At 46.3% G+C, this 12,849-nt stretch overlaps 1 protein-coding gene across 1 annotated transcript in view; it reads right to left on the reverse strand.

Moving 5' to 3' along the window:
- Positions 1 to 8,333: 8,333 nt before the first annotated feature.
- LOC309601925 (BDNF/NT-3 growth factors receptor-like) overlaps positions 8,334 to 12,849 on the reverse strand; it is a gene marked incomplete at both ends in the record, with an annotated part of 46,713 nt that continues 42,197 nt past the window's right edge. The window contains one exon of the mRNA XM_082335181.1: positions 8,334 to 8,396. Within this exon, the coding sequence (XP_082191307.1) occupies positions 8,334 to 8,396 (63 nt within the window). The remainder of the gene's footprint in view (positions 8,397 to 12,849) is intronic.

The raw sequence follows: 12,849 nt of genomic DNA on the forward strand, positions 1-12,849 counted from the left end.
AGAAGGGTGATGAAATCCCAGGTGGGATTTGTCCTGGGTTAAGAGCCACTGCACAAATGCTGATAATATTTGGCACGAGTTTGTCAGGTTTGAGGTTGTTTGGCATGAGGTTGTCAGGCTTCTTGAAAATTAAGGAAGGGAAAAGGAAAAGATGCTATGTGCTGGCTACAAGGCGGTTGTCTTTTAGAGCAGCAACGGATGTGATTGATGAATTGAAGGGGGAAAATATACAGTTGAAAAAGGAAAATGAGGCATAATGAGAATGGGAAGACAGGTCATGCAGGGACAAAATTTGCTCAGATAGGATGAGAACTCCATCATCTTAGTGAAGTTATATGCCAATTCCTGCTTTCTCAGATAAACAGCAAATGATCATATGACACTTCAACAGTGTCATTGTATTGAGTTTATGTGGCAAGGTTTTGGTAGTGGGGGGGCTACAGAGGTGGCTTCTGTGAGAAGATGTCAGAAGCTGCCCCCATATCAGACAGAGCCAGTTCTAGCTGGCTCCAAGACGGACTCACCGCTGGCCAAAGCTGAGCCAATAAGTGACATTGGTAGCACCTCTGTTATAACATATTTGAGAAAAGGTAAAAACTGCTGCACAACAGCAGCTGGAAGAGAGGAATGAGAATATAGGAGAGAAACAACTCTGCAGACACCAAGGTCAGTGAAGAAGGAGGGGGAGGAGGTGCTCCAGGTGCCAGAGCAAAGATTCCCCTGCAGCCTGTGGTGAAGACCATAGTGAAGCAGGTTGTTCCCCCTGCAGCCCATGGAGGTTAACAGTGGAGCAGATATCCACCCTGCAGCCCATGGAGGACCCCACACCAGAGCAGGTGAATGTGCCCTGAAGGAAGCTGTGACCCCGTGGAGATCCTGTACTGGAGCAGGCTCCTGGCAGGAACTGTGGCCCCATGGAGAGGAGCCCATGCTGGAGCAGGTTTTCTGGCAGGACCTGTGGCCCCGTGGAGGACCCACACTGGAGCAGTCCATTCCTGAAGGACTGTACCCCATGGAAAGGTCCCATGCTGGAGTAGTTCATGAAGAACTGTAGCCCGTGGGAAGGACCCATGTTGGAGAAGTTCATGAAGGACTGTCTCCCATGGCTGGGGCCTCACGCTGGAGCAGGGGAAGAGCGTGAGGAGGAAGGAGTGGCAGAGACAAAGTGTTATGAACTGACTGCAACCCCCATTCCCCATGCCCCTGTGCCGCTCAGGGGGAGGAGGTAGGAGGTTAGGAGTGAAGTTGAGCCTGGGAAGAAGGGAGGGGTGGGGGGAAGGTGTTTTTAGTTTTGTTTTATTTCTCACTATCCTACTCTGATTTTGATTGGCAATAAATTAAATTAATTTCCCCAAGTTGAGTCTATTTTGCCTGTGACGGTAATTGTATGTAATCTCCCTGTCCTTATCTTGACCCATGAGCTTTTCGTCGTATTTTCTCCCCCTGTCCTGTTGAGGAGAGGGAGTGATAGAGCAGCTTGGTGGACACCTGGCAGCTAGCCAAGGTCAACCCACCACAGATGGCTTTTACCAGAAACATATTTTGGGTGTTAAAAAAAAACAGACTTAAATTGCTGTTAAGAGCTGAAAAATCTGTAATTAAAAAGAGCAATGAAGAATCTGTCATTAGCTAAGTTCAAATCATTTTATGAAATGCTGTAAAGGCAATAGAGATTCTTCTATCTCCATATTTTTGTATATACAGTTCAAACAACTCATTTATGTTTTGCCAAACCTTCTTTTGGTTGTTCATAGGTAATGGCTTTTTGGTTTGTTTTTTTTTGCTATGTTGTAGAGCAGCATGCAGGTGACTAAATTTTTCTTTGAAATAGTGCCTCTTTCAACACCAGCAGATAGAAGAATATTTTCTTGATGCTGAGGTGCAATTTAACAGCAACACTGATGGTTATTCCTCATATACGGATTTATTTAAAATCCTATTTACAACCCATTGATTTTGTACTGAAAAGTGTGACTATGTTAGAGTAGTTCAAAAATGTAACTACCAAACCCTACCTGTAAGTGTGAACTGGTAAAATAATGGGAATGTGCACATGAACAGGCAATCTTTTCCCAAGCATACTGCTGTAGCAGATAACAGTGAAGACAGAGATCCCTATAGTCCTGACTTGCAGATCTCATTCAACGGTACCATATGCAACAGTAAATGCTGTTCACTGTGAATAAAGGAGAAAGAATTGAGTTCAAAAGTACTGCTGGGAAAATTGCCCTGTCTTCAGGATGACAATTTTATACAGGCGTGTTAACATAAGTACAAGAGTTACTTGAATGAGCAAATTTGTTGAACAACACCCCCACACTCATTCAGCTAAATCATTCAGGCTGGCATTGAAGCATTTGCACATAAATTCACCTCTCACAAGTCTCACCCACTGCATCAAAGGAAGTTTTACCATTTATTTCTGGAGGGAAAAGGTTTTGCCATAGATATTCAATACAGACCATCCACCGCTCACAGTCAACTAGAGCAGCAAATCAGTGAAGTAGAAAACCAGTTTATCAGTATTTCTAGAAGTGCCAAAGCACGATAGAAAAGGTTGCTTTTTTTTTTTTTTAATTTATAACTCTCAACTAACCTGTATTGAGAGCCTTGTGGAAGACATTGTATTCAAGGAGTTAGTGATCTTGGGCAAGTCATGCCTGCTCTGTTGGGCCTTGTACTTAAGGCTCAAGAAGCCTGTATGTTAGCATGAGTAGCCTCTGCTGGAATGCCCCATGCTGGCCTGTGCTGCGTGCTGGTGGATGTTATGACAGAGATAATAGTCCAACCTGCCAGGAGATAATATATGATTTTGTTTGTTAAGCAAAATAAAAGGCACCACAGTATGGGAAGGAGGAGGAACCTCTTCACGGACAGGATCTACGCAGTGTGCTGTGGGAAAATCACGGGGGTTTTTTGGCGCGAGGGCCCCACCAGGCTCTTTATCGGGTTGGTACAATTTCTCTGGAGAAGTCTGCTGCCTACCATGTTGTGGGGGACTGTATCAAAGGCCTTGGTGAAGCCCTGTTGGCTATCTCTAATCACCTCCTTGTCTTCCATGTCTTTCGACATGTCTTCCAGGAGGATCTGCTCCATGATCTTACTGGGAACGGAGGTGAGGCTGACTGGTTGGTAGTTCCCAGGGTCCTCCTTCTTACCCTTTTTAAAAATGAGTGGGATATTTCCCTTTTCTCCAGACACTGGGGACTTCGCCTGACTGCCGTGACTTTTCAAATATGATGGAGAGTGGCTTATAGCGACTAGTTCTTCTTTCTTTTTTTATGAGGGGATAGTACATTTTCTTTAATCTTACTTTTTTTTCCAACGTGCCAGTAGAAGCCCTTCTCATTATTCTTCTCATCCCTTGCCATATTCAGCTCCAACTGTGCCTTAGCTTTCCTGATCCCATCCCTACTCATCCGGGCAGCACCCCTATATTTTTCCTAGGATACATGTCCCTGGTTCCACTGCCTGTGCATTTCCTTCTTACACTTCAGTTTAACTAAGAGGTCCTTACTGAGCCATGCTGGGTCTCCTGCCTTCCTTGCTCAATTTCTTACACGTGGGAATCAAGAGCTCTTGTGCTCTAAGAAAAATGTCCTTAAAGAGCTGCCAGCTCTCTTCTGTTCCTTTATCGCCAAGGGCAGTTTCCCATCCACTAATTCCTTAAACAACTGAAAGTTTGCTCTCCTAAAATTCAGAGTCTTGGCTCTACTCTTCACCTGGCCCATATCCCTCAAGACTGTGAATTCCACCAGGGCACGATCACTGCAGCCCTGGCTGCCGCCAGTCTTGACCCCTCTAATTAGTTAATCTCTGTTGGTAAACAACAGGTCCGTAAATGCTTCTCCTCTGGTTGGGCTGTCTATCACCTGGATTAAAAAGTTATCCTCCATGCACTCCAAGAGTCTCCTGGATTGCTTACAGCTTGCTGTGCTGCTTTTCCAGCAGATGTCAGGGTGATTGAAGTCCCCCAGCAGGATCAGGGCCTGCAATCATGATGCTTCCTGTAGTTGAAGTAAGAATGCTTCGTCAACGGGCTCCCCTTGATCGGGGCGGCCTATAGTAAACACCAATCACAAGATTTCCTTTGTCGGCGTGGCCTCTAATTTTTACCCATAAGCTCTCGACCTGTTCATCGCTGTTTTTCAAAGACAGCTCTGTGTGGTCAATCCATTCTTTAACATAGAGGGCAACCCACCCCCCCACCCCTCCTTCCTTGCCTGTCCCTTCTGAACAGTTTATAGCCATTGATTGCAGCGCTCCAGTCATATGAGTCATCCCACCATGTTTCAGTGATAGCAATTAGGTCATAGCTTTCTAGCTGCACAGTGGCTTCCAGCTCCTGTTTGTTACCCATGCTGTGTGCATTGGTATAGAGGCACTTCAGCTGGGCTATTGACCATGTCACCGTTTTAGAGGAACAAGCCCCAATTCCTTTAAGGCATTTCACCCTGTTGGTTCCTAATACATCAGCAGCCCCTGGCTCTTCTCTGTTGCTCAAAACTCCATCCCCTTTCCCCCTAAATCTAGTTTAAAGCATTCCTTATAATTCTGGCCAGCTTGTTGGCAAAGACCCTCTTGCCCCACTTGGTCAGGTGAATCCCATCAGCTCCCAACAGGCCTGGCTTCTCAAAGGTAGATCCATGACCAGAGAAGCCAAAACCTTGAGTATGGCATCAGTCACGCAGCCAGGCATTCACCTGTTCAATTCATCTCCTCCTTCCTGAAGCCTTTCCTCTGACTGGGAGGATAGAGGAGACCACCACCTGTGCTGCAGGTCCTTTTAACATTGCCCCGAGGGACATATAATCTCTTTTGATGGTTCTAAGTTGCCTCATCACAGTATCGTCAGACCCTATGTGGAATAGTTGAGTGGATGATAATCTGTAGGGTTCACCAGGCTCGGCAGCCTCAGTGATGTCACGAATGCAAGCTCCTGGTAGGCAGCAGACTTCTCCAGAGAAATTGTCTGGACAGCAAATGGGTGCTTCGGTGCCTCTCAGTAAGGAATCTCCAATTACTAATACTTCACATGCTTTTCTGGTGGCACTGGTTCTAATGCAGGTGGTTGATTGCATCAACTTTGCGTTGTCGTCTTCTCCTGGATCCTGTCCATTACTCATGCGCTCTTCATTCTCCACCCCCAGAGCATCATATCTGTTACATAGGGGCACTTTATGGGAAGGGGGAAGATTCTTCCTTCTGCCCCGAGCAGAGACAAGGGTCCCGTCTCCTTCATCTCATGAGTTACTTGTGTCAGTCAGCTTGATGTTGAATTCAGGCTTATCTTCCCTTTGCACAGCCATAAGGCAAGGCCGTTGCTCAGCCTGGCACAGCACACAATACCGTGTATCAATCTCCCGCTCACGTTCCCAGATACTGCGCTGCCTGTTGAGCTCCTCTTGCAACATAGCTACTTGTTTGAAGAGTTCTTCTAGCTAGGCACACTTGTAGCTATGACATCCACCGCTACCTTCAGGTGCTAGGGGGACTTCCAGGTGCTGGAGCTCCATGTAGCTATTTCAGTCCTTGGGAGGTCTGTTTGGGTGGAGACATCATCATAGCTAGGCTGTAGTGCTTCTGTTTGGGTTTCAGCCTCAGCCTTGCAGTTGCAGCAAGTGGACACCATTTTCTTTCAGCAGGTCACAGTCTCCTTGTAGTTCTCAGGAAAAAAAAGTCTCACTTATAAAATGGTAATTCTTTTGAAAGATGCCATCTTTCTAATTCTAATTCCCGGGAGACCTCAAGCTTCCAGGTAGGCTTGCACAGCCACCAGCTAGCTGGTGTGACCATCGGGACTGCAGCCTAAGCCTGCTGGTGAGCAAAGCAGGCAGCAGCCCGATAACTGAACAGAGCGTGCTCCCCTTCCCTGCAAACTGCCAACACTGTTCCCAACAGACACCACTCCTTGTTTGGGCACCCTGCTCGCTGGTGCTCCCTAGGGGCCAGTTATACGCAGATTCTCCCGGTTTGAACTGGCTGCGGGGAATGCCGGCACCGCCCAACTCTCACCCACCCCTCTCGCAAGATCTGTCGCCTGCCAGCTGGTCCTTCCACACACACAGCCCAAGGGTGTCAGGGGCCTAGAAACCCCCTCAGACACCCCCCCCCCAGGGACCTCACAAGCCTTGAACTCCTCACAGCACACAGCAACAACTGCTGCTGCTGCCACTGCTCAAGTTAATATCAATGCTTGAATCCTTGGTTTCCTGCAATTTATATCCCTATGTGTGGTTATTTTTAAGAATGATTCAGTTTTGTGTATGTAATTTTTAAGGGACTTTTAAAGTTAATGAACATCTGTGCTAAGAGCTTTTTCAACAGAAAAGCTTGTGTCAGCTGTGGGTGATGTTGACTGTGTAAGCTTCCTGGTATTCTATATACGTGCATACGGAACCTAAGGCTCTTTAACCAAATTGGTCCCAAATACTAGTAAATTATCAAAGTTTTTAACAGAAGAAAACAGTGGGAAAATTTCCATTTGAAAATTTCCAAACGCTTTGGTCAAGCTTTTGACTGAATTATAATCAGAGCTTTTAGCTATACTGTGGGTCAATGGGAGGTCTGCATTTCCTGGCAACTGTTTCTGGGTGCTGCTTCTTTTCTCAAGGTGAACTGGCTTTTAGTGACTATCTCTTGATATCCTTAATGAGAAGCATGCTGGTGTAGATCTTGTGGGGGAGATTTCCAAAGGAATAAATAGACACCCAAATTCAATGGATATTTAAGTAATTGGTTACAGAAGCAAGTCCACTCTGCTCTAAATTTTGTTTTAATCAGCTCAATTTTTTACCCTAGTCATTAGATTTTCCCTTTCTTCCCTCTCCATACTTTCTGATTTCACAGACTGAAGCAGAATGTGCTCCAGGAGCAGTGGGGCTAGTTTCACACTTGCACGTTTCATGTGAGAGGGGGCTTAAAATGTGGCAAAATAAAGTATGTCACAACCTACTCATTTTCTGTATTACTGTCCTGTCATTAACCCTGCAAGATAGAGTTCAGTAACAAATCACTGTTAAATGCATCCCACTACAGATGCTGGACATCTGATACTCCTTCTCCTAGCAATAATAAGGAAAACTTTCTCAGAATCTCCTCTTAGGATCTGTGTCAGTGAAAACAGATGGAAGCAAAGCTATAAGCAAGACTAATGACCCTGATGTGAAAATAATGAGAAAACTCCACTTGGGAAGTGGCTGTATCTATAGCCACATTAAAAAATGATGGAACTATACTTGCTTGAGCCAAAGCTGAATTTGGCCTGTCTGTGTAGAATTGAGCGGGTCATGAAACTGTGATTCAAGAGAAAACACTGAGTCAGGAATTAGCTGGGGAAAGAGCATGCTTCCTGCACACAACAAAATATACTCCAGCATGGGCTAGTAGTAACAGGCATCAAGCTATATTGCTAATCCTTTAGCATCAGAATAACACTATGTCCTGGTGTATACAAGTTTCCAACTGCTGACATAGTGGTGGCCTTTAGGAAGCTCCTAAAAGCCCTCTAAAATCATTAGGCTTAATTCTGCTTGTGATTATGTTCGTGTAAGTTCAGAGTAACTGCACCGAATTCAAGGGAGCTAATTCAGATTTACATCTCTGTAGCTGGCCCATTATTTCCTGCATTTTTTCCAGTTGCGCAAAATCACCTGTACGCATTCTCCAGGGCTACTAGAACCCTCTGTCCTCCCTGCACTGCACATGATGCAATGAGCCGCTGATGGAGGAGGAGAGCTGAAAAGTCTACGTAGGGAAGCAGATAGTTTCCTGAGCAACAGATGCAAAAATACCAACTAATAAAAAGCCTTCAAACTGTACCTTCAAACTGTGACAACTCAGTGCACGCACCTACAAGGATGCCTTGACAAGCTGCTTGACTTCTCAGCAACACTTTTGTGTTTTCTTGAATGCAACTTCTACCAAACTCCACCACACAGGTATTAAGCCCTGTAGTGACAGCTGAGACCTGCAGGTGTTTGCTGCTATTGTCCTTTCTGAATTGACAGACACTTGTTCCTCACTGTAAACATTTGTATGTTGGTGCTTGCCTGGCTAGCTACAGCCCAAATAACGATAAACCAGCCTTTTCTTTTTTTAGTCCATTGTTGTTATGCATTAATTCTCTTTGCAAATAGTCACTTGGTACTGGAAATTTTACTGGCATTATCTTTTAGCAAACATTTCATATAGAGAGACACCAGAAAACATGTATTATGCAGTTGCCATAAATACAGCACTGTACAATATTAGGTATTAGGCTCATAGATGAAAGAAGAACTGTGCCTAGTGGGCCAGATGCTCTTTGCCTTTTCAGTACTCTAATACTAATGTTATTTCACTGTCTTCAAAGCTGCTACTCTGGATTCGCTGAGAGAATCTACATCTTTTGCTCTCTTTAAATAGTAAATGAACAACAACAAACGTGGTACAAGATATGCAGGAGATATAAAGAAAAAACAGGTCACTGGACTTTATGCTGAACCATATCGTCTTGGGTTCTTCTGCCCCATCTATGCCAGAAGTGGAAGAAATTAATTTGTGACTTCTAAACCTTCCCATCCCTTTTGGGCGAGTTGGGCCTAAAGGAAGATGGAAACCTCACTAATAGCCCCAGGCCTCTGACATATCCTTGCATGGTACGTACAAGTGGAGGCAAGGACTCCTTATTTCCTCCACTGTTCTTTGCACTATTACATAAAGGCAAATAAGTTAGCTAAATCTAAATCAGAAACAGAGTCTCTATGCCATACTGGACAGACATAAAGAAGTGGAAGGGTGAAATTGTGGTCCTAATGAAGTTGATGGCAAAGCTCTTGCTTACCCTGCTGAGATCACAGTTTCATCCAAAATCTTGGTTCAAGCCTGTGTCTGGCTGACCAGGCTGGATATTTAAAGTATATCCCTGTTTTTCCAAGTACTGGGGTGAGCTGATCTTCCTTTTTTTTTTTGAGCTTTTTGCTTATGATAAAGAAACACAGAAAAGTATTTTAAGACCAAATATTGAGCAAGCTCTTTCAAACTGGAATTGTAAGCCTAAAAAGGGTCTGAAATAGTATCTTTGCGTGCAAGAACAAATATTAGCAAAGCTTCAATGTCAATACTTTAAGCCACTGAACAGTGCAGATGAATCACGTTATTTGTATGTCCAAAGGAAAGATGGGAAACCCTAACTTTTGAGAGACAGGAGTCTAAACAACAAATATCAGACATCAACAAAGTAAGTAAAAGACCCTACTGAACCTGAAACCTATATTCCCAGCCGAAAGGTTATTTCTCTCCCACTCTTCCCTGAAGCATCTCTTAACAACTGAGCTGATTCAATGTAGAATGTCATTAACAATCTAACAGTGAACAAGGACTGGGGATCATCCTTATCTTAAAGAAGCAAACTACAAATAATCATCTTGGGCAAATCTAACATCGCGACAGGGAGGCAGCATCTCAGAAAACTGATTCCAGTGTATTAATAAACATAACTACCAAACCATTTAGAATCATAGTATCGTCTAGGTTGGAAAAGACCTTCAAGATCATCGAGTCCAACCGTATAACCTAGCACTGCCAAGTCCACCACTAAACCATGTCCCTAAGCACCACAGTCTACCCATCTTTTAAATACCTCCAGGGATGGGGACTCAACCACTTCCCTGGGCAGCCTGTTCCAATGCCTGACCACCCTTTCGGTGAAGAAGTTTTTCCTAATATCCAATCTAAACCTCCCCTGGCGCAACTTGAGGCTGTTTCCTCTTGTCTTATCACTTGTTGTTTGGGAGAAGGGACCGACCCCCACCTCACTACAACCTCCTTTCAGGTAGTTGTAGAGAGCCATAAGGTCTCCCCTGAGCCTCCTCTTCTCCAGGCTAAACAACCCCAGGTCCCTCAGCCGCTCCTAGTATGACTTGTGCTCTAGACCTTTCACCAGCTTCGTTGCCCTTCTTTGGACACGCTCCAGCACCTCAATGTCCTTCTTGTAGTGAGGGGCCCAAAAATGAACACAGTATTCGAGGTGCGGCCTCACCAGGGCCGCGTACAGGGGCACTATAAATTCCCTGGTCCTGCTGGCCACACTATTCCTGATACATGCCAGGATGCCATTGGCCCTCTTGACCACCTGGGCACACTGCTGGCTCATGTTCAGCTGGCTGTCGACCAACACCCCCAGGTCCTTTTCCGCCAGGCAGCTCTCCAGCCACTCTTCCCCAAGCCTGTAGCGTTGCATGGGGTTGTTGTGACCCAAGTGCAGGACCCGGCACTTAGCCTCGTTGAACCTCATACAGTTGGCCCCGGCCCATTGATCCAGCCTGTCCAGATCCCTCTGTAGGGCCTTCCTACCCTCCAGCAGATCAACGCTCCCGGCCAACTTGGTGTCGTCTGCAAACTTACTGAGGGTGCACTCGATCCCCTCGTCCAGATCACTGATAAAGATATGAAACGGAAATGGCCCCAATACTGAGCCCTGGGGAACACCACTTGTGACCGGCCGCCAACTGGATTTGACTCCATTCACCACCACTCTTTGGGCCCGGCCATCCAGCCAGCTTTTTACCCAGCGAACAGTACGCCCATCCAGGCCATGAGCAGACAGTTTCTCCAGGAGAATGCTGTGGGAAATGGTGTCAAAGGCTTTACTAAAGTCCAGGTAAATGACATCCACAGCCTTTCCCTCATGCACTAAGCGGGTCGCCTTGTCATAGAAGGAGATCAGGTTAGTCAAGCAGGACCTGCCTTTCATAAAGCCATGCTGACTGGGCCTGACCACCTGATTGTCCCGTACGTGCCACGTGATGGCACTCCGGAGGATCTGCTCCATAACCTTCCCCAGCACCGAAGTCAGGCTGACAGGCCTGTAGTTCCCCAGATCCTCCTTCCGACACTTCTTGTAGATGGGAGTCACATTTGCTAACCTGCAGTCAACTGGGACCTCCCTGGTTAGCCAGGGCTGCTGATAAACGATGGAAAGTGCCTTGGTGAGCACTTCTGCCACCAGCTCCCTCAGTACCCTTGGGTGCATCCCATCCGGTTCCATAAACCTGTGCATGTCTAAGTGGTGTAGCAGGTCGCTAACCATTTCCCCTTGGATTATGGGGGCTTCATTCTGCTCCCCGTCCCTGTCTTCCAGCTCAGGGGGCTGGGTATCCAGCAAGCAATTGGTCTGACTATTAAAGACTGAGGCAAAGAAGGCATTAAGTACCTCAGCCTTTTCCTCATCCTTTTGTCACTGTTTCCCCCCACATTCAATAAAGGACGGAGATTCTCCATGGCTCTCCTTTTGTTGCTAATGCATTTGTTGAAACATTTTTTGTTGTCTTTTACAGCAGTAGCCAGTTTAAGTTACAGTTGGGCTTTGGGCCTTCTAATCCTCTCCCTGCATAACTTCACGACATCCTTGTAGTCCTCCTGAGTTGCCTGCCCCTTCTTCCAAAGGTCATAAACTCTCCTTTTATTCCTGAGTTCCAGCCAAAGCTCTCTGTTCAGCCAGGCTGGTCTTCTTCCCCGCCAACTCGTCTTTCGGCACATGGGGACAGCCTGCTCCTGCGCCTGTAAGATTTCCTTCTTGAAGAACATCCAGCCTTCCTGGACTCCTTTGCCCTTCAGGGCTGCCTCCCAAGGGACTCTCTCAACCAGGCCCCTGAACAGGCCAAAGTCTGCCCTCCAGAGGTTCAAGGTAGCCGTTCTGCTGACCCCCCTCCTTACTTCTCCGAGAATCGAAAACTCTATCATTTCATGATCACTATGCCCAAGACGGCCTCCAACCATCACATCACCCACCAGGCCTTCTCTGTTCAGAAAACAACAGGTCCAACGGGGTGCCTTCCCTAGTTGGCTCCCTCACCAGCTGTGTCAGGGAGTTATCTTCCACACGCTCCAGGAACCTCCGAGACTGTTTCCTCTCCGCTGTATTGTATTTCCAGCAGGCATCTGGTAAGTTGAAGTCCTCCACGAGAACAAGGCGTAGCGATCGTGAGACTTCCCCCAGCTGCTTATAGAATACTTTGTCTGCCTCTTCATCCTGGTTGGGTGGTCTATAACAGACCCCCACCATGATATCTGCCTTGTTGGCCTTCCCCCTGATTCTTACCCATAAACACTCGACCCTATCGTCACCACTGTTAAATTCTAGACAGTCAAAACACTCCCTAACACACAGGGCTACCCCACCGCCTCTATTTCCTTGCCTATCCCTTCTGAAGGGTTTATAGCTGTCCATTGCAGCACTCCAGTTGTGCAAGTCATCCCACCACGTTTCTGTGATGGCAACTATATCATAGTTTTCCTGCTGCACAACGGCTTCCAGCTCCTCCTGTTTGTTGCCCATGCTGTGTGCATTGGCGTAGATGCACTTCAGTTGGGCTATTGCTCCTGCCACCTTGTTGGAAAATTGCTTCCATGTATGTGATTAAGCCTGAACAGTTAAAAAGGCTTATCCTGCTACAAACAATCAGGTATGGTAGGTCAGAACCATCCCAGTGTCATTGCTGACAGTTTCATTACTTCGGTCTGCCATGGACATAATTCTCCAGGCAGCCATCTGATAAGTCATAACAGCCTTGACTGTTTCATGACCAGCTGCTGACTAGCCCACATATGGCCCTAGCAGGGCAGGCCAAAATCTCACAGGCTTGACTCTAACTTCCAGCTTTTATCAGTGTGAAAGATGGTGGCAAGGCAGGCTGTGGCTCTGTTACTCTTCTTGTGCCAGCCAAAAGCCAGCTGGAGTGTGAGGGGCTGGAGAAATGGTCCTTCTTGGTTTTCTCACTGTGCAGAACAAACAACAGCCCAAATTTAAGTTTCATATCTATGCATCATACTGCAAGCTACTCCATCAGCTTGGATGAAGCCATGCTA

Source organism: Platalea leucorodia, assembly GCF_965183815.1.
Source record: "Platalea leucorodia genome assembly, chromosome: W".
NCBI lineage: Eukaryota > Metazoa > Chordata > Aves > Pelecaniformes > Threskiornithidae > Platalea > Platalea leucorodia.